The sequence below is a fragment of the Equus caballus genome, chromosome 2 (genome assembly GCF_041296265.1).
Source record: "Equus caballus isolate H_3958 breed thoroughbred chromosome 2, TB-T2T, whole genome shotgun sequence".
Classification (NCBI taxonomy): Eukaryota; Metazoa; Chordata; class Mammalia; order Perissodactyla; family Equidae; genus Equus; species Equus caballus.
The window spans coordinates 121,609,731-121,629,233 of NC_091685.1; the positions used below are offsets into that span (position 1 = coordinate 121,609,731).

General features: G+C 42.0%; 1 protein-coding gene across 1 annotated transcript in view; it reads left to right on the top strand.

The window, feature by feature from the left end:
* ELOVL6 (ELOVL fatty acid elongase 6) overlaps positions 1-18,958 on the top strand; it is a 134,492-nt gene extending 115,534 nt beyond the window's left edge. The window contains exons 4-5 of the mRNA XM_005607891.4: positions 6,590-6,741; positions 13,402-18,958. Of these exons, the coding sequence (XP_005607948.1) occupies positions 6,590-6,741; positions 13,402-13,826 (577 nt within the window). The 3' untranslated portion in view covers positions 13,827-18,958. The remainder of the gene's footprint in view (positions 1-6,589; positions 6,742-13,401) is intronic.
* The last annotated feature ends 545 nt before the right edge of the window (positions 18,959-19,503 follow it).

A 19,503-nucleotide genomic window follows, 5' to 3' on the forward strand; every position in this document is an offset into this window, starting at 1 on the left:
TTCCAATGGGGGTATCTGATTAAAGATCCCAATCAAAATAAATGAGTCAAACCTAGAAATGATCACTCAATAGAAAGTGAAATTTTACACTCTGAATTGTCAGTGGAGGAGATGAGGAAGTAAAGTATCAAAAAGCACAGTGTACATCCCCATTTAACTGCTGATGTAGTGGACCAAAAAAACTCACAGTTTCATGGCTTGTTATTATTATTATTATTACTATTATTATTATTATTGAAAAAAGTGTTTTAGCAAAGGCTAAACACTAAGCAAACTAAAGTGGGCCTTGAGTAAGGATGCCTGTCATCAGGTGTGGAAAAGTTTTAGAAGTTGGCTTGTACTTTGTCGACCGGGACACGATGATGGAGATGCCAGCACTCAGTATCACAAGCACCAGAATCCTCTATCACCTCCCAAGTCTAGGGCCATTCCTGTGGATTTTGTGGTTGTTGTTAATTTGCTCTAGTCTGTTCTGGGATCATTGAGTATTCTTCCTACTCTGGAAACTGTCAGAGTCTAAAACAAATGGCAGTTCACGTTTCGTTATCAGGAAAATCAGTGACCTCTCCTATGTTTGTAAAGAGTTCCTACTGGTGCATCAGCTGTGACCGTGTATTGACAACTGACAAAATCTCACACCTTTTTTTTTTTCCTTTTTCTGTTTATAGAATACAAGTTTAATAAAACATTTTCCTTTCCTAATCCTGGAAGTAATTGCACCGTTAGTTATTGAGTTAGCAGACGAGATGGCTCAGGGTGGTTGGCAGTTCAGAACAAAAGGTCTCTGAGAAACCTTGTTTTGACTTCAAAATACCTTACATTCCAGTTGAGGGCCAATGAAGAAACAGTGTAAAAGTGGTTCTGCCAACTATTGGTGTTTGTGTTGAAATAATGGAAAGTATTATTGATGATTTATACCCAAGGCTCTTTCTTCCCAGGGCAGAATTCTGGAATTCTTAAGTCATTACTAAGATAGTCCACTTTGACTTCAGATGGCAGTAAAATTGGAAGGCTAGAATATAGAGTTGTTCAGGCTTTTCTCAAGTAGATGAATGGTCAGACCTCATGGTAAGAGCCTGAATTTGAAAGAACATGAGCCATATGTCTCATACCTCTTTAGAAAGGCCCCAATACTTAAAACACAAATTGTGCCTATCAGAATTTGAAATTTGGGGCCGGCTCCGTGGCCGAGTGGTTAAGTTCGCGCTCCGCTGCGGCGGCCCAGGGTTCGGATCCCGGGCGCAGACACGGCACCGCTCGTCAGGCCACGTTGAGGCGGCGTCCCTCATCCCACAACTAGAAGGACGTGCAACTAAGATATACAACTGTGTACAGGGGGGGTTGGGGAGATAAAGCAGGAAAAAGAAAAAAAAAAAGATTGGCAACAGTTGTTAGCCCAGGTGCCAATCTTTGAACAAAAAAAAAAGAATTTGAAATTTGTGTATATTATACGTATATTTTTGCTTATTTACATGTTTCTTGTCTCCTGCAATAGACTGTAGAGATTCTCCCCCCTGCCCAGTGAATCCTATAATATCTGACACTTGGTGGATGTTGATGACAGAGGTTTTGATTCAATAAATGAATCGGTCTTTCTCCACCAATCCCAAAGCCCATGTGTCATCCACAGGCTGGTGAGGAAGTAGTGTTGTATCTCAGCTTCATACTGAAAAGTTCTCTAGTAAAGAAAGCCTTGCAAGCTAGTACCGTTGTGAAGGTTTATTCAGTGTTTCAATTATAGCTAGGCACCTATTTAAAAAGACGTATTTTTAAGGTTGTCAATCATTAGATGCTTGCTTTTCAATAGTCAAACAATACAGAAATGTACATAGTACAAAATAGAAGGTCCCCTTCTCCGCCCACAGAGTACCACAGTGAACAGTCCCCTGGGCATTCTCGGCACCTTCTGGAGTACATGCCATGGCAAATGGCTGATAATGAAGAAACAGGCTTCTTCTGAACTAGGAATCCAGAACATTCGTTTGAGAAGAAGCACCTCAGCTCACCAGGGCTGTGCTTTCCTCCAGATCTCCTTGCTGCATTGCTCCTAACGTGGCTGAAGGAGAGCGGAAACAGCGATGGCTCCCTCCGCCGAGCTCTGCCCGCTTCCGTGAAGTGTTAGAATCAAAACTCGGCTTTGACAAGAAAAGTGGTGTATTTCTTCCAAAGAAAAAAAAGGATGCTAGTGTGACCTTACAGTTGAGAAAAGGCATGTGATATAGTAGTCACCTGCCCTCATTAAATGCAGTGACCAGACTCTCAGCCTCTTTGAGGTCCTGGATTTAGAATAATCTTTATGATCTTATCAAAAGATCAATTTCACCTGAACCAGATGCTCCTCTGTACCAGCAGTCTCTCCTTCAAGACGTTCTATGGAAAATGCTCATTTCACATCCTGTTGGAAACTTGCTAGCTGTCACTTATTTTGTGAAAAGTTGGCTCATGAAATAAAACACTTAATAGTAAAAACTTAATAACAAAACACTGAATTACATGAACAGTTATTAGTGCAAATCAAATTCTCTATATATCATTTTCCTTGACTTTCCATTAGGGATAATTAACCTTAACCTCTCTTAGCTGACAAATGAGATGAGAGAGCGAAAAGTGATTTTCAACATGAAAGGACAGATCAAGTAAAGCATCAATAATGACAGTAAATAATAATGAAATTATAATAATATAATAAAAACTGGTTTATTCAGCACCAATACATCAGAAGGCTCTATGCTAACTAAATACCTGTCTTATATCGTCTTAGAAAATTCATAGAACTAATTTGCCAGTTAGATATTATGATCATTTCAGATGAAGAAAGACTTAGAGTTAAGTAATTTTCCCAGTCATGAAACTACTAAGTGAAAGCACTGTGATTAGAATTTGCAACCCTCATCTTTTGGAGTGGCTTCAGGTGGTTGAGAACATTGATGTTATGTCCACTCATGGCTAGAAAGAGTGTCAGGATTGATTAGCCATGTCTGCCGTGAGTATAAGCAAGGCCTGGGGGCAGCAGAACGTAAGCTGCATACTGCTGTCTTGCATCACACTGTCTCTCAAGATGATGTAACTTAGGGAAGAAAAAATGTCTCCTTCCCTAAAGTATATTTTGGTAAAGTATCACAGTCTAAGGGCCCTGCATCCAGTTATTATAAAAAGCCACACGGTTTTTATTATAACATCAAAGTGTACAGTGGCTGAGACATGCCAGAGCAGAGCTACTGGCTGCCCACAAATAACAATCATCCCACTGGCCAAGCAGCCTCCCAGCGGCTCCCCAGCAGGAGCATTGTCACATCCCAACAAAGCGCCTTTGCCTTTGACACATAGGCCCAATGACTGGCACTGATGGTTTCCCTGAAAAATGCACTGTCCTCTGTTCTGAGTCAGCCTTATTGTTCGGAGCTTAGGGAGCGAGGCTTACGTCCAGATGTGGGACAATAATATGTGCTATACACTTGCTGTCAGCAATATTGTGGGTTACCATAGTATCCAAACTGTCCACTCTGCGATGCTCCAAAATGACCTCCTTGTACCCTAACCCTCAAACTTTGAATACCTATTTGTCCCAACCTCAAATACGACTTCCTCTGAAGTCTTCCACGACCAACACTACCACCTGCCAGAGTTAGCTGATTGATCCTTGTCACCACAGCATCTAAGAGCATTGCCAATAAATATGTAACAATTGGAAGAATAAATTAAGCTCTGCCAATACTTAAGAAATTGGGTATAAAAGACCATGATTTTGAGGCCCGAGACGATGAAAGGAAAGGCACTGTTCCAAAGGTACTTTCCTTAGGTCTGCTCTGATCTTGTATGAAGCATGCGGTCTAGCAGCAAAATGCAGTAGAGGCAGGGCCCGCTTCCTGGGGTGGCGGGCTGGAGCCGGCGGAGAAAAGCATTTTGTGTCCAATGTGCTGGTGGTTCAGAAAAATCATACCTCTGGGGCTAATGAGCAGATGGATACATATTGAAAGTGTGTTGTTTGTGTGTTTCTTTGCTTTTGGCTTGTACAAAAGGCATTGACGTCTCTCCCACTGGCCTATGACAAGCAGACAACTGATGGAGTAAGTAGTTCACCAGGACTGTCTTTTGAATAGATGCGTTTTATAGCCACAAAATATAACTAGTGTTCAAAAGTCTACTGACACTCAGATCTTGTGTGTTGTGTCTGCTGGAATGCTTTGAGCTGCAAGTAATAGGAAGCAAAAATCCAAATGGCTTATACAATAAGGAAGCTTTATCTCAAAAACAAGAGGTCTTGTGATAGGGTCACTGAAAGATGGACTAATTCAGCAGCTCTGTCACATTTGAGGGATGACTTTGACTCCTTTCTGAGTCAGCTTTGTCATCAAGATAGCTCCCTCATGGTTGCAAGATGGCTGCTGTGCTTCCAGCCAATACATGGTAAACAGCAAGGAAATCTCTCCCAAAAGGCCCCCAGCATCCCTCTCCTCTTGTCACACTGGCTAGAACTAGGTCACTGCCCACCCTAAGAAATCACTGGTAAGGGAAATGGGGTCACTAAAACTTGCTTAGGTGATTAAGATTTACTCCTCAATGAAGAGAAGGTCACTTTCCTTGGGGGAATCATGAGGTTGGAGAACCTGAACAAAATCGAGATATTAGTATGTTGAAGAAGGAAGGGACTTGGCTCTTGAATAGGCAACCAATAGTACCTGCTACATGTGCTCAGTGGAGATGCCACATCTGTATTTCCGTATTACCTTCCATAGCAGCAAATCAAAGTGCACAGTATGCTAAGAACTGTAATTTGGTGATGGTCGCAATTTTTCGTATTAAAATTTAGCCATGATCTGGTGAGGTAAAGACAAAGCATAAAAAATCAGTTCAGATAAGACAGAAAAATCACCACTATCTGACTTTACCAATGAAATCCAACTCCCCACTCTCAAATTAGGTCAGTTTATTGACTGTAAGGGCTGAGGTCATTCTGTTAGGAGAGGACATTTCCTTGAGATAAGAAAGTGAGAAGGCGCAACCTTGGGTGAACATGGGAGTAAAGCTTGCCAAGAAGAGGGAATATCATATGCAAAGGTCCTGAGGCAGAAAACTGAAAGGATCAGAAAGTGCTGGAATGATTGGCCCACAGTTAGCAGGAAGAGAATGGCAGGAGGTGTGAGGGTGGAGATGGTGGAGAGAGGGGTCGTTCAGAACCTTGCAGGTCCAGTGAGGACTTAAGTGCAGTGGGAAGCCACTGAAGGATTAAGCAGGATCTACAGCAGTAAAATGACACCAACAATCCTATACAGGATCGTTTTACACGTTGGAAAGAGTAATGCCATTTAATGTCGTTAGGGAAGCTACTTACAAAGTCCCAACTTGATAGCCAGTTGCCAGGAGCTCAGCTTCATTGCCTTGGTTCTCCACAGAGTAGACCTTAGGTCTAGTTGGTGGATGTATGTTTATAGAGGGAGTAACCAGTCGAATGACTTATTCCAGAGCAACTCTAAGGCATTTTAAGTAAAGTTAGTGCCTCTGAAGGGAAATGAAGGCTACTATTTCCCAATCTGGTGAGGCTGCTACTGGTTTCAACAGTTCTTCACTAGTTTATCTCTGAATTTAAGACCCTAGAAGGAGACGCTGCCAGAAAAATGATTGGTTGGCACATCTCCTCACCCATTCGGCCAGCTGCTGGTCCAGGCTGTGTGTGGTTTGCGTCCTCGGGAACGTACCTAAAGGCTTCATAATGGCTGCTCCTTCCAGTGCTGCATCCTTTCACACTTAGGTTACATCATCGAGCTCAAAGCGTTCCAGAGCTCACCTCTCTTCTTAGCAGTTCCTGGATAAAAATTCCATATGTCAGTTTATTTTTCAACAGTCTTTCACTTTCTCAACAATCTTTGAGCACCCATGCCTTTGTGGAGGCAAACATATGACAGGGCATTGAAGAACAGTGTTCGAGCCGTGTTGTATGGGGTTATGGGGAGCTCAGAGGTGTGAGCCTGGACAGCTTCCTGGAGGAGGCGGTGATAGAGCTAAACCTTGCAGGAGACTTCTGGCTTCTGTGAGAAAGATGGGTTAGAGAGTGGGAAGGTGTGACCAAGGACAGTGCTTCAGAGGCTGCTGCAGGAGTCCAAGGAAAGGCCGAGGAGGCTTAGATGGATACGGCCAGTCCAGATGTAGAGAAGAGCTGGCTGAAAGAAAGAAGCAGAGACATCCAGGGAATAGAGCCGCGGGACTGGAGAACGATTGAACACAGGACAGAATGGAGCTAGTGCCACGGGTTTCCAGCCAACCCCATCCCATCGCCCAGGGATAGTTCTCATGCTAAACCACAAAGGGTCCCCAGCGTTCTTCACGAGATCCTGCCCTGGATCTCTTCCCGTTTTCCATGACAACCTTTTGGAACGTTGGTGAAGAATAAGTGGCGTTGTGTCTGGTCTCCAGAATAAAGCGCTGAGAAGTTGCATTACTCTTGTTTACGAAACATTTTAAGATGCTTCTGGGTAAATGCAAATTATTCTGGTTTGTCTATCCCACCAATGGCAGGGAGTCTTCTAAGTATGGTTAATTCAGAGGTGAATTGTTCTCCTGAACGTTGCTTCTTTTCTCTTTTCATATGAAGTATATTCGGTGCTCTTCGAACTGGTGCTTATATGGTGTACATTTTGATGACCAAAGGCCTGAAGCAGTCAGTTTGTGACCAGAGTTTTTACAATGGACCTATCAGCAAGTTCTGGGCTTACGCCTTTGTGCTAAGCAAAGCACCCGAACTAGGTAAGTGTCTTCTCTCCTTCCATTACCCCCTTTGTAGCTACACACTCCCAAAATTTATTTAAAAATGAACAAAGAAGTAAGCAATTTGAAGGTCCTATTTTGTTGGTTGCATCAAAGTTACAATTAATGAATTTGAGTTCTTGACTAACTTCCACTATCTTTTTCTCCCTCCCCTCCTTCCTTTCTTTTAAATAATTGTACATTGTGTATAGCAAAATAGTTTACACAGAACATGCGGATTTCCAAGCACTACTGAAAATACACTTCCAGGGGCTTATAAAACATACTCAGCCCTTTCTCCAGGTCCATTAACAGCTGAGCTAATATTAGAATATGGGGAGAAATTAGCAACACAGCGCTTTCCCAACCCATGTGGAAGCCTGCTTTCGCCTCTGGCATTAGGATTCAGACTAGGAAGTTGAGGGTATCCTTCTGTTCTCATTAACAAATGGTAAGGGTTAGTTTCTGCTGTTGTTTGATTTTAATCATCAAAGAGATGGGTCTTGGAGAGGAAAAATATAGTTCATCTTCTAAAAATTAATCAAAATTACTTGCTATTTTTGTGGATTCCTAAGGTTTTTCCTTCAATTCTTTAATGGACTTGACTGTAAGTGTGATATACGTTAGCAGAAACAGCGAAAAATTAAGTGGCAAGGATTTGACATGGGCCCAGTTCCCCAGAAAAATATCTTTATTGCCAGAGAAAGGGATCTGCTGGTGATGATAAGCTCTGAGTTCCTGCATGAGCAGTGCCACAAACTGGTGTAAATCCTTGGGGAGCACCTAGCCATCCTCTGGGTTTCTTAATTTTTTGTCTGGAATTAAGAATTGTATTATTCAGTTCAAAATATTTATTTATAGATTGTGTTCCCTCTCCCGTTGCCCCTAAAAAGGGGATTAGAGGTTGCAGTTTCATTGTAAGTCACCTACAATATAAGCTATCATCAGTCTTTCTATCAGGTGCCCCTGGTTCCTGGCCTGTGTCTGTTCACAAAGGATGTGAGGTCTCTCCCATGTGTGCTCCAACAACCTATCCACTTTCCACTGGGTGCCCCACACATGCCACCTACAAATAGCTGACAGTTGGTTTGAACTGTTGGTTTGACCATTGCCTTCCCAGGTCAAAGACAAGGGAAGACCAGCAGAAGAAAACTTCTCCTGAAAACCTTTCCTAAGAAGCACAGGGGCGCAAAGATGGGTCCCTTACACAATCTGAAATAAGCAGTCTTAGAGTGAAATGCGTTAGTATAGATTCATTCATTCAAGAAATTTATATTAAGCACCTACCACGAGCCAGGCATTTAATAGGGGCTGAATGGAATAGCTACTTTATCTAAAAAGAAATTTATAATACACACTTTATGAACCAGCCCCCAGGAGGCTATTTTTTATATTTGAATTGGGACCACTAGTGCCGAATCTTAGGCCAGAGAAGTCTTTTTCAAACTTGGAGCTACAGACAATGCCTAAAAGTCTGCAGATGTATGTTTAGAAATTTCAAAACTCCATGAGAATATATTAATTTTGTGTTTTCATTTATAAATCAAAGATAGTCTTGCCAGCTCTTTCACAGTGATGCTTTTTTAGTTAGACTCACTGAGTTTCTGAGTCAGATCCCTTGGTCTCAAAACTGAAGTTGGTCTGAGAGTGTGAGCATGTATTCTTCACTCTTCGGGTTTTGTGACGTTTTTCTTGGAAATAAATTCATACATTATTGAAGTTCGAGAACTTTTCAAGTTGAGAAATATATCCCCAACTTCTCATGTATGCCAGACACATTGATGTGTGTAATCAGTACCCCTATTAACGCCCCCAATCTTTCTTGATGAAGAACTGACTACGGATCCTTGAATGCAGTGAATACATGGACCACATGACCCCCACATAACCCCCTGAGCACTTTCACGGTTTCCACCTCACTACCTTCAACACAGATTTTTTTTAGAAAATCAGAAATGTCACCGCCATGCTTCTGGCCCGTAAGCCTCCAATTGCAGAGGAGCAACCTCAGTGTTTCTTCTAGAAGTGCCTTTTCCCTACAAGGGCTGCTCATCTGTGTTCTGAGTTTTATCCAGCTGTGTCTGAGGGACTTGAGAATAAAAATAGCCCCTCCCATCTTTTGAAGGAATAATGTATTGAAGAGCCACCCCAACCTATCCATAGTGGTCATTTTCCTTCAAAGGCCTTATTAGAGCTGTGCTCTCTGTCGAGGCTTCCAGTCCAGATTGAAATCAAGGTTCTAGGATGGTGGGCAGAGTTGGGGTTCCCAGACAGGAGCTATCAGGGCAGCACCCAGAGGTCTCCGTGCTATCATCCTCTGTCTTGTTAGAGTTGATCCTGAGGATGTTAAATTGCTCATCTTGTCTTAATTTACTGTAGCCCACCATGTGGCTCCCTCCAGCCCCAATGCACATATTATGACTGAACACAGAATCTTCCTTCATGAGCCCAGACAGAGCTGTACTCAAGCCCTTATGCCGTTGTCTTGATAATCCCTATTCCCAGAGAAGCCTCACTCACCGTAGTAGTTTCTGGGTTAAATATCAGTCCATCCCCTCAAGGTAAAATATGGGATTGGAGTGTTGGCAGTGGGCTGAAGAGCTGGAAAAAAATAAAATCCTGATCTTGACACAGTTCTTTAATGAGGCTAGTTTAGTGATACAAATGCTTCATGGAGTTTCAGATCCTTTATAAGGACTTTTTCATGGTCTGAGGACCCTTTTTCAATTTAAAATACGATTTATTTTCTTTCAATTATTCTGGAGCTCCTTTGACATTGGCCTTCCCAAGGTAAATTGCTGGATCAAAATAGAGCCAAAGATCAGGGCCAGTTGGGTGTCTCAGAGACAGCCAGCCCCTCGCCCTCACGGAGGGAACATGTTTGCCTGGGTGCCTTTCTGTTCATTGTGGAAGTTTCGTTCCTTCCCAGTCTTTTACTCTTCGAAAACCTTGTCACTACCATTTAGTTAAAAAAGATGTATCCATTTGGGTTATTTAGAACTTTTCTTATTTTTAGGTCCGTAGTTCTGCTTTTCAGTACTCTAAGATGCTGGACTCCCTCACGAGCGCCAGAAAGAACAGGTCCTGTGTAAAAGAAGAACAGTGCTTCCGTGTTCAATACTAAGACTATTTCCCCCCAAAACCTGCAATTCTGCAGTTTCTACTAAACTTTTTTTTTATTGTGGCAAAAGATACCTAACATAAAGTTTTCCATTTCTAAGTGTACAGGGCTGCGTGTGAAGAACATTTGCATTGTTGTGCAACCATCACCAGCATCTACCCCCAGCACTTTTCCATCTTCCCCGACTGAAACTCTACCCATTGCATACTGTCTCTCCATTCCCCCTTCCCTCAACTCTTAACAGCAAGATGGGCTTTCTGTTTCAGCAGAAAACAATGAGCTCATTGCAGTGAATAAGAGAGCTACAATCTACTAGAACAAGTAAGGGGAAGAAAGCCACCAACCTGCTCTATGTGCCAAAATCTTTGAGTGCCTACTGTTTGAATTATACTAAAACCTGCTGAGATTTGGTTTTGTTAAAACTTGGAAACATCTGCTCTGAGTCTAGGTCCTTGCTCAGTTGAGCTCATCATTGTTTTTGAAACTCTGACTCAGCAAAACTCCAGCTAACTCTGCAAAGAGGGATGCAGCCATCTATGACAAACTACACAGAGCAGGCTCTCCATTCCTTGGTAGCCATGCATGCCCTGGAGATTCCAAATGCTGACCGACTTCTCCATAGCTGCACGGAGACCTGCACTCAACAGGCACTTGAGCAGAAGATATAGTTCAGGAGGCACATGCAGGTATGAGAACACCATGCCCTGCCTGCAGGCAGGCTCTTAACTGAAAATAGCTGAGCCAGAGGTTAGAGAGACCGTAGTAAAGAGAACACGAACCACGGGTAGGTAAAATATGTGATACATGGCTGAAATTTCAAGAGTCAAAAGTCCCGCTGCTTATACTTGGCCAAAATCCTTTCCACAATGCCAGCCAGACCTTTGGCCAAGAAAGATTGGTTGGCCGACATCATATACACAATCCCAATCTTTAGTGTGCATTTCTAGGTCACTCTCGTTTTTGACAAACCTGTAAGTACCATGGCTTGGCATGAGTGTCTCATGACAAATCAAATGTCGTATTATGTGGTTTCCCCAGAGGAAAAATAATTCATAACTGCCAGAGTGGCATGACGGATGCATCTCAGCTGCAATATCGAAAGAATCATGGGAGGTCTCAGGGAGCCCCTCTGGAGCCCCGCCAGTTTCCCCTCACTCAAGGGAAGCCACTGTTCTTGGGTCAGCAGCCTTCTTGGGTTCGGTAACCTTGAGAAGGCACTGGAGTGGTACTCCTGAGAGGCTCTGGAGCCAGATTGGAAGATACTTACCTTCATTCCTCTATCTACCGTCCTGTATATCTGCCCCGAAAAATATTCTTAAGTGAATTCACATTAATTTTGTTTTGAAGATCTCATGACATGTCCTTCACACCCACCTCCCCATAATAAACAGAAACACCTAGTATGTCTCAGATCGAGCCTGAGACCCCCACTCAGACAGGAAAACAACCAAAGCAATTTTCGATTCCAGAATTGTAGGTTCCACTTCCCATTCCAGGTTAACCCACTCTAACGTGGTCTGTCTTATTCCCCTGCTATGCTCCTCACACTGAAATCATTCATCAGACAATAAAGTTTTAATTAAAAACGATGACAGAGTTAAAGTTAAATCTAAAGAATTAGAAAGGATGAAATGCTTATTACTTTATGGCAAATGACTTTTATTACAATGTGTTTGGATATTGTGTGGGATATATATTTTAGTTTATGCTTGGATAATCATAAAAAAAATCTTCTCAGTTATCAATAACCAAATTTGTCTTTAACATATAATTCCTTGGACTTCTACTTTCTTTCCACTGTGAACAAAAATAAGCTGAAATTACTGTGCCTACATTATAGTCCACAGAGGGAAGGAGGCACAGAGTAGTGAGTACACAGAATAGTGGAATGTGACAGGCACACAGAAATAGCGTAGTTCAACACTGAGAAGTAAACCCCAGGTCTCCTGACATAATTTTGTCCCCTAAGTATTCAAGAGAGAGCTACTGTCACCATCGATCATTATCAGTCTGTCTGACATTTATAGGCATAATATGGCAGGTGTCCCACCAGAGAAAAGAGGACTTCTAAGAAACTTTTATAATATGTTCAGAAATGCAGCAATTGGCAGCTTTCCGTTTCTGTTCTAAACAAATAGGAAGTAATACTGTTTAATAAATCAGTAGGGAAATAAATTAACAGCTCCTGCTGAACGGAATAGGGCACCACCTGTATCGTAACCACAGCCATCAGAAACTTAACATCTTTCCAAAGCCCACCATTCTTTGACCTTCCCTAGTGCCACATGTTTTAGGGTGTCCATGAAGTATGACAGATAAGTCAAGATAAGTACCAATTCCCTTTGTGCTTAAAGAAATTTCAGAAGAGGGACCTTCTACTTCTCCCTGGTATATAAAAAGAAGTCAAGTTTGAGTTCACCAAAGATGGTGAAGGATTTGGGGTTTTCCTCTATCTGAGAACCACAGAGATAGAAAAGACATGAAACGTTGACCTGCATAAACCATTTCTGTCCCACATGCCAGTGTTTCTTCCCTTTTTTCCTACTTGTTAAGGGAATTGGGTGTATTTGTTACTGTGTTCGCTCTTCATCCATTTTTACATAAGTATTCTACAGTATATTTTTCAGAATCCCTACACTTTTAAAGAATCATTTCAGATATATAGCATCTACCTACCTGAGCATAATTCTAGCTTCTATAATGTAAATTTCCTACCTCAGGAACAGTGGTCTCTTTCTTCAGAGGGATATTGTTAGTAAAATTTTTTATAGATCTTGGAAAGCTTTTTCAAAGTTAATTCCACCAAAATGGGTGTCATTCTCAGTTTTATCACTTGATTCATTGGTATAAAATATTCTAGTTGCCATCTTCAGCAAATATAGTGGAAGATGACTTTTGTTCTCTTTTTCTGTTTTTGCCTTTTCTTTAAATTTTAGTTTTCTAACTGCCATTTATCAGGGCTTCACTTTATAGGGAGCTTACAAAGATATGTTTTTGAGGGATACCTTTTGTCGTGTATCAAAGAAAAATGGTTTTCCTCATATAGAGAGGTTTAAGAACATTGCTGGGCACTTGAATTCCAATGTGTTTCCCTCAATTGATCAGTGATCTAGAAGTCCCTTGACTCTTCCAGGTAATACTTCCTAATATGGTCGAGTTAGAAATTGGGCAACATGATTGCTGACGTCCCTTCCAGATCAAAAATAAGGTTTTGTGTAAAACATCTTTCTGAAAGTAATATTTATTGAGCACTTGCCACGTGCCAAGAGGGCATGTTGATTATCCTATTTAACTTAACTCTCAGACACTTCCAGGCTACAGTTATTATCCTCACTTTCCAGAGGAGGAAACTGGAAAATGGTGAGGGTAAGTAAGCTGTCCAAGGGCACAGAGCTAGTAAATATCAGTCCAGGATTCTAACCGAGTCCCTCTCACTCTCAAGTCCTGGTTCAAGATCTCGACCTTCTTGCAAAAACTTCAGTTATCGTTATGTCATGGTCAAGGGGCTCATGTACGTTCTTCCCCTTTCGGTCTTTCAGGAGATACAATATTCATTATTCTGAGGAAGCAGAAGCTGATCTTCCTGCACTGGTACCACCACATCACTGTGCTCCTGTACTCCTGGTACTCCTACAAGGACATGGTCGCCGGGGGTGGTTGGTTCATGACCATGAACTTCAGCGTGCACGCCTTGATGTACTCTTACTATGCCCTGCGAGCGGCTGGTTTCCGAGTCTCTCGGAAGTTTGCCATGTTCATCACCTTGTCCCAGATCACGCAGATGCTGGTAGGCTGTGTCGTTAACTACCTGGTCTACTACTGGATGCAGCATGACCAGTGTTACTCTCACTTTCAGAACATCTTCTGGTCCTCACTCATGTACCTCAGCTACCTTGTGCTCTTCTGCCACTTCTTCTTTGAGGCCTACATGGGCAAGATGAGGAAAATCAGGAAGACTGAATAGTGTTGGGACTGAGGGGGAAGCCATAGCTCAGGGTCATCAAGAAAAATAATAGACAAGAGAAAATGGCACAAGGACTCACATATGGTGCAGCTAAAACACAACACAACACATGAGCAAACACAAAGCCCAAGGCAGCATAGGAATGATCAGGTTGACTTAACCCAGTAAGTTTATGATCCTTTTTGGGTGAGGACTCACTGAGGGCACCTCAATCTCAAAGGATTGCTGCTGGAAGACCCCATGCCCTCTTTATCTGTCGACCCTCAGACAAATGAGAACAAAAGTGAACCAGAGGCAGAAAGAGAAACAGGAGACAAACAAAAGCTATTAACACTATTTGAAAAAAATGTATTTACTAAGTGTTATATTTCTCTAAGGACGAAAGAAGTTTACTTTAAAAACTGTGCGAGCACATATGCATACAATCCTTTCTAACCTTTTTCCGACACTAAACTGGAGCCAACATAATAAATAAAAATGGACGAAACACAGGGTGTGTATCTGGAACAATGATGCTTTTGCAAAAATTAAAGCCTTTTTTAAGAACGGCTAGTAGTCGTAGCCCCCATGAGAAAATTTCAACTAAGAGAAAGACTAGTGTTTTTCTCTTCACAGCACAGCCTTGGGCTAGTGAGGTTGCCAAAACCAGACGGGCACAATATTTTTCCAAGGTTCTTCCTGGGAGGATAGAAATAATGCAGCCCACTTCCTCCAGGGGCAGCTCCAGCTCAGAGCATTTCTGAGAGTTTAGCTGTGATTTCTACACTTAAATGAGATACGAAGCATTATCCTTGGTCCCGTTGCCCTAGGCTTTTGGGCAGAAGAGTAAATACAGAATAGAAAAGATGAAACTCAGCCAAATGACTTGAAATTGGGCTCTGAACTACCTGTAAAAAGGTTCAGCCCAAGACCATTCTTGAGCTGGGAAAGGGAAAACAGACAGCGGGAAGAGAAGTCAGAGGAAAATCAAGGCAATGGACAGACAATGTGTATGCCCCTCCTACCGGACTTCACACATTCTCATAACTTTCCAAATGAAACCCTGTGGTACAGTCCATATTTTCTATATTTTTGTGAATTTCAAAAAGAAATCTGCAGGGCCTTTCCTGATAATGGGTGAACACTGTGCTTCTGCATCCTCTGCATTTGCTCCCTAAGCAGTGCAGGGGGTATAAAGTGCCCTCTGCTGGTCAAGTGGAGATGCTTCAACAAACACTCATGCAAGTTTGGCTGGAACAGTTGACAACAACAGGCCCCTTCTAGGCTTATCCTTCAAATTTTAAATGGTATAAAATACTCGTATTTTTGGCCAAATCAGAAGATGTTCTTCCTGCTTCAAATGACTTCAGAAATTTTTTAAAAGGGACTTTCACTCTGGAACTCAGAAAAATCAACATATTAAGAGCCATATTCTTAAAAGAAATAAAAAGAAAGCTAGATAATATAATATTACCTGTAATATTTCAGTCCTTTACAAGCCAAATAAATGTGTAAACATTCCTAGTATTTCAAAGAAGCAGTTACATAAAGTTGTTCAATGTGATATAATAGTATTCTAATTGGTTACGTAGCTTAATGATTAGACAAGCTAGACGATAAGCTTAGGGCCTACCACCTACATAGATTCTATACGCAGAACCACACACGTATGCACACCGATGTGGGGGATCCACACACGTATGCACACCCACGTGGGGTGAACCCAACTTCAAAGCCCAAGTGGATAGAAACCCATTTTCTGGCTAGCAGAAAAAGAAACTGTTGTTTATCTTTCTTGCTTTATTTGAGAGTGTACAGTAAAAAGGGATTTTTCAAATTATTTTTATATTATTTTAGCTTTAATTGTGCTGTCATTCATGAAACAGAGCCGCTCTGCTTCTCTGTCAGAGATGACAAGGGCTTTCTCAGCATCTCGTCTATGTGTGGAATTTAAAAGAATAAAGTTTTATTCCATTCTGTGTGAATGGTTTGAACAATGAACAAAGAATCCATGCAGACCAAGTCATGACTGATAGCCTGGCTGGGGGTGGGGAGGGAGCTGCTACATCTGTGTTAAATTATTGTGAACAGTCTATGATGTCGTGACGTAGGTTCATAGATGAGGAACAATTGATGGAGGAATGTATTATTATTAATATTTTTATTGTTATTATTATTATGGCAAAACTGACATGAGCTGAAAAAGTGGGTCCTGCTATGACAACTAGTGGATCTGAGGATGCAAATGATGTTACTTTGAGCTTTGAAAATACGTGATGCTGTGCAATAGGCTTTTTTTTTTTCTTATAGGAGAAAATGAGCAGAATGATTAAAATAAGGAAAAGGCCAAATAGGAGCTGACTTGAGTTTAATTGAAGGACCACTCAGAGCTCCTCTGGTTGATTTAATTTAATTATTCAATCCATTGATTTGTCATTGATCCTTTAATGCAGGTTAGAGTGAGGGAAGGGGCCTGGACTTTAAGTAGACTCGAAATGATGCTTCCAAAGCACTTTCATTTTGATGCAGGTTCATACTTGTGTGCACTTGTGAGATAATTTAGAATTTTTGTTTACAGGTTGAATGTTTAATAAACGGTTTTTAAATTAGCTAAATATATCGAAGGGCATTTCCAATGTTTATCACTTGAGGAAAAAACCACACATAGAAAAAACCAAAATTCTGATATTCCAGGTTCAGTACACTGTTTTCAATGTCTCAGCTTCACTGCTTAATTATATCAAAATATGAGGCCGGACCACTAGCCCACGGCAAATCCGACAGCTACCGGAGACCTGGCTAGCACGCAGATAATCCTGCTGTCAGTTAACATTCCAGAAAAACTTGGGCAGGCAAGTTTTTATAGCTGCCCCACTATGATGCAGTAGATTATTTTTCTATTGAAGATTTTCCCACTGCATTCCAATTTGAGTATGGTGAAAACATTCCTGGATTGGGAAAAAAAAAACCCAAATCCTTCATTTCACATTTAAGTGCATGCAATCTGATACGCTAGGTCTGAGCATCAACCCAAGTCTATGAGTTTGCAATGAAATCATTCTAGTGAGAAATGCTGTATTCACAGAGCAGGAGATTTTATCTGAACATTCTAGTTTTGCTAATGAGAAAAGAGCAACTACTATAGTTCATGTAATGCCAGGCCAAAGAACCAACTTAAAATCATGTATTGAGATTATTCCAGGTCATTTACTCCCATCCTTCCACTAGAAAAGTTGGGGAGGGAGGGAGACAATACATACCTATATGTTGCTTAAGGGGAAATAAAGGATTGATCTCGTCCCCCTCACTTCTTCACCTCCCTCCTAATCTAGCTCTAGACTGAGCCAGAAACTTCATTTGAGTGGGGTTTTTGTAAAATTGAATGGAAGAACACTTGTAAGAAAGAGACTCACAGAGTTTTTTTAAAAAAATCAGATGTGTTATCCTCATGATCAGATAAAACCTGTCACATCAGAGTTACAAATCACCTGGAGTCAATTACACTGGAGTAGAATGAGTAGAATGTTCCAGAAGTCTGGCCTCATTCCCAAACTGCTGAGTCACCTGGGAGAGAACATGCTCAGGTTACTATCTCTTCTTTATTCTGATAGAACAGCCTCTCCTGAGAGACTGCATGTGTCACACAACTAAAAGTCAGCTGCAGCACCTTCTGAGGGCTTTTTTCTAGTTTGGTTAATGATTCTTTCCCACACTTGTTGGATTGGCCATGAGCTGATTCAAGAGAGCCGTTAGGAGAGTGGAGGAAACTTGCCTCCCAGAGTTCAGAGCGTTGGCTTGCATGTGCATGGTCCATGTCTGTCTCTTTTAGACACTTACTTCCTTGAAAAAGTTTCCCTCCTGAAAAGTGCAGTTATGTGACAATTTCATGACAAAAGCCCAGAACTTTCCAGTAGTCCAGTCTTTTTGTTTTGGTTAATAAATATTTTGCTATCAATGGTGGTGATAGTAGAGCCTTGTTCATGCTATGAGTCATTGTCTCTGAAGTCGTTCTTCTGTCCCTTTTATATTTACATATAAGACCGGATTCTCTGTGCCTCAGACCCATTAACTTCAGGAAGAGATTTTGCTTAGAATGCACCACAGGGTGTGGCCTTTATGCATCCACATTAAAGTGAGAGCTGATAAAGCAACCATACTCTTAGTTTGTGCCGACAATCAGGATGAAGTGTTAGGTCCCAGTTGTCCAATAAGCCAATAGCCTCTGTATACTGGTACCCGCTGGTGCTCCAGCAGAAAAAGTGTCAGTGCAGTGACAGTATTTTCTTGAATGCCAGCTGTGATGCTCCAATTATAAATATCTTCGAGCCATATGGCAGACCCCATAGCTGACAAGGCCAGTTAGGTACACCTGTGCAGAGCGTGGAAGCCTAGCCACAAGCCTGTCAAATCCTCGAGTTACTCTCCTCATCCTCAGTCACTTGGAAAATTTCAGGCTCACAGAAGAGGGGAAACTAATCCCTAGGCTGCCCTTCCTCTTGAATTACACTTTTTTTAAAAAGTGAAACAGAGGTTGTTCTAGCACTAAAGAGACAGACAGTGAGAGCACACCCATGGGTGGGTTTGGGGGGGTTTGTATGACAGCCTTTTGATTTTACGTTGGGCAGGCGAGAGTCTTGCATCAGATGTACTTCACTGGAACTCCTAAACCCGAAACTATGTTGTACTAAAGTTCTCCTGAAGCAACTGGTCCCATAATTAGAGTCAAGCCATATTTGCAACCCATTTAGGCCAGAGTTGAGGGGTCCTGACTCATGTCAGTATTGAAACACTGATATTTTCCCAATGTTTGGCGGCACATGAGACTTTTCTCCCAGTGGACAGAAGTCAAGAAGGCTGCAGAAGTAGCCTCATCATGCTGCCCACGCGTCTCGCTGCAGACAGGTCGGCCTCTCCTGGGAGTTCAGGCTGGAAGCTGCTTGCTGCTACCTTGGGAACCACTGGAAGACGCAGCCTCGGAGGGACCCCAGAGCCTGGGTTCAGATGGAAGCCCACCCACATAAGCCTCACAGAGCAAATCACAGCAGTGTTGGAATTGTTATTTTCAAGCGTCTATTTCACAACATTGAAAGAAATATTTTTTTCTGATCTATTAAAATTAAAAATAAAATCATAACTTTTGATTTAAAATCAAACTGTTTCTGGTTTCTTTTATTTCTTATTCACGGCAGTTTCAGGGGGAACCCTCAGTGACACTGAAGGCCACTCAAAGACCTTAGCAAGCCTATTCCACACTGGACCCAGTTTGCTCATGCAACCTGGGAGAAAGGGCGTCCACAGCTGGCACCAATGTGCTCATGCAACCTGGGAGAATGGCCATGCCACACCAGACCCAGTGTGCTCATGCAACCTGGGAGAAAGGGCATTCCACAGCTGGCACCAGCATGCTCATACAACCTGGGAGAATGGCCATTCCACGCCTGACACCAGTGTGCTCAGGGAACATAGATGAGTCACTACAACTCCTCCTCTGTTCTTTGTAGAGCCCAGAGACGTACTTTCCACATACCATTGATCAAAATCTACAGGTCTCTAGCCCTTCAATCGTGTTTCACGGGTGTAGCGCTTCACAATTATGTGTTTTCCAGAACTGTTAGCTCACCAGAGCAGTCCTCGTGGGGCGGTCTAAGTTAGATCCCCATTTTACAGGTGAGCAAAATGTGCCCATTAGATCAAATAT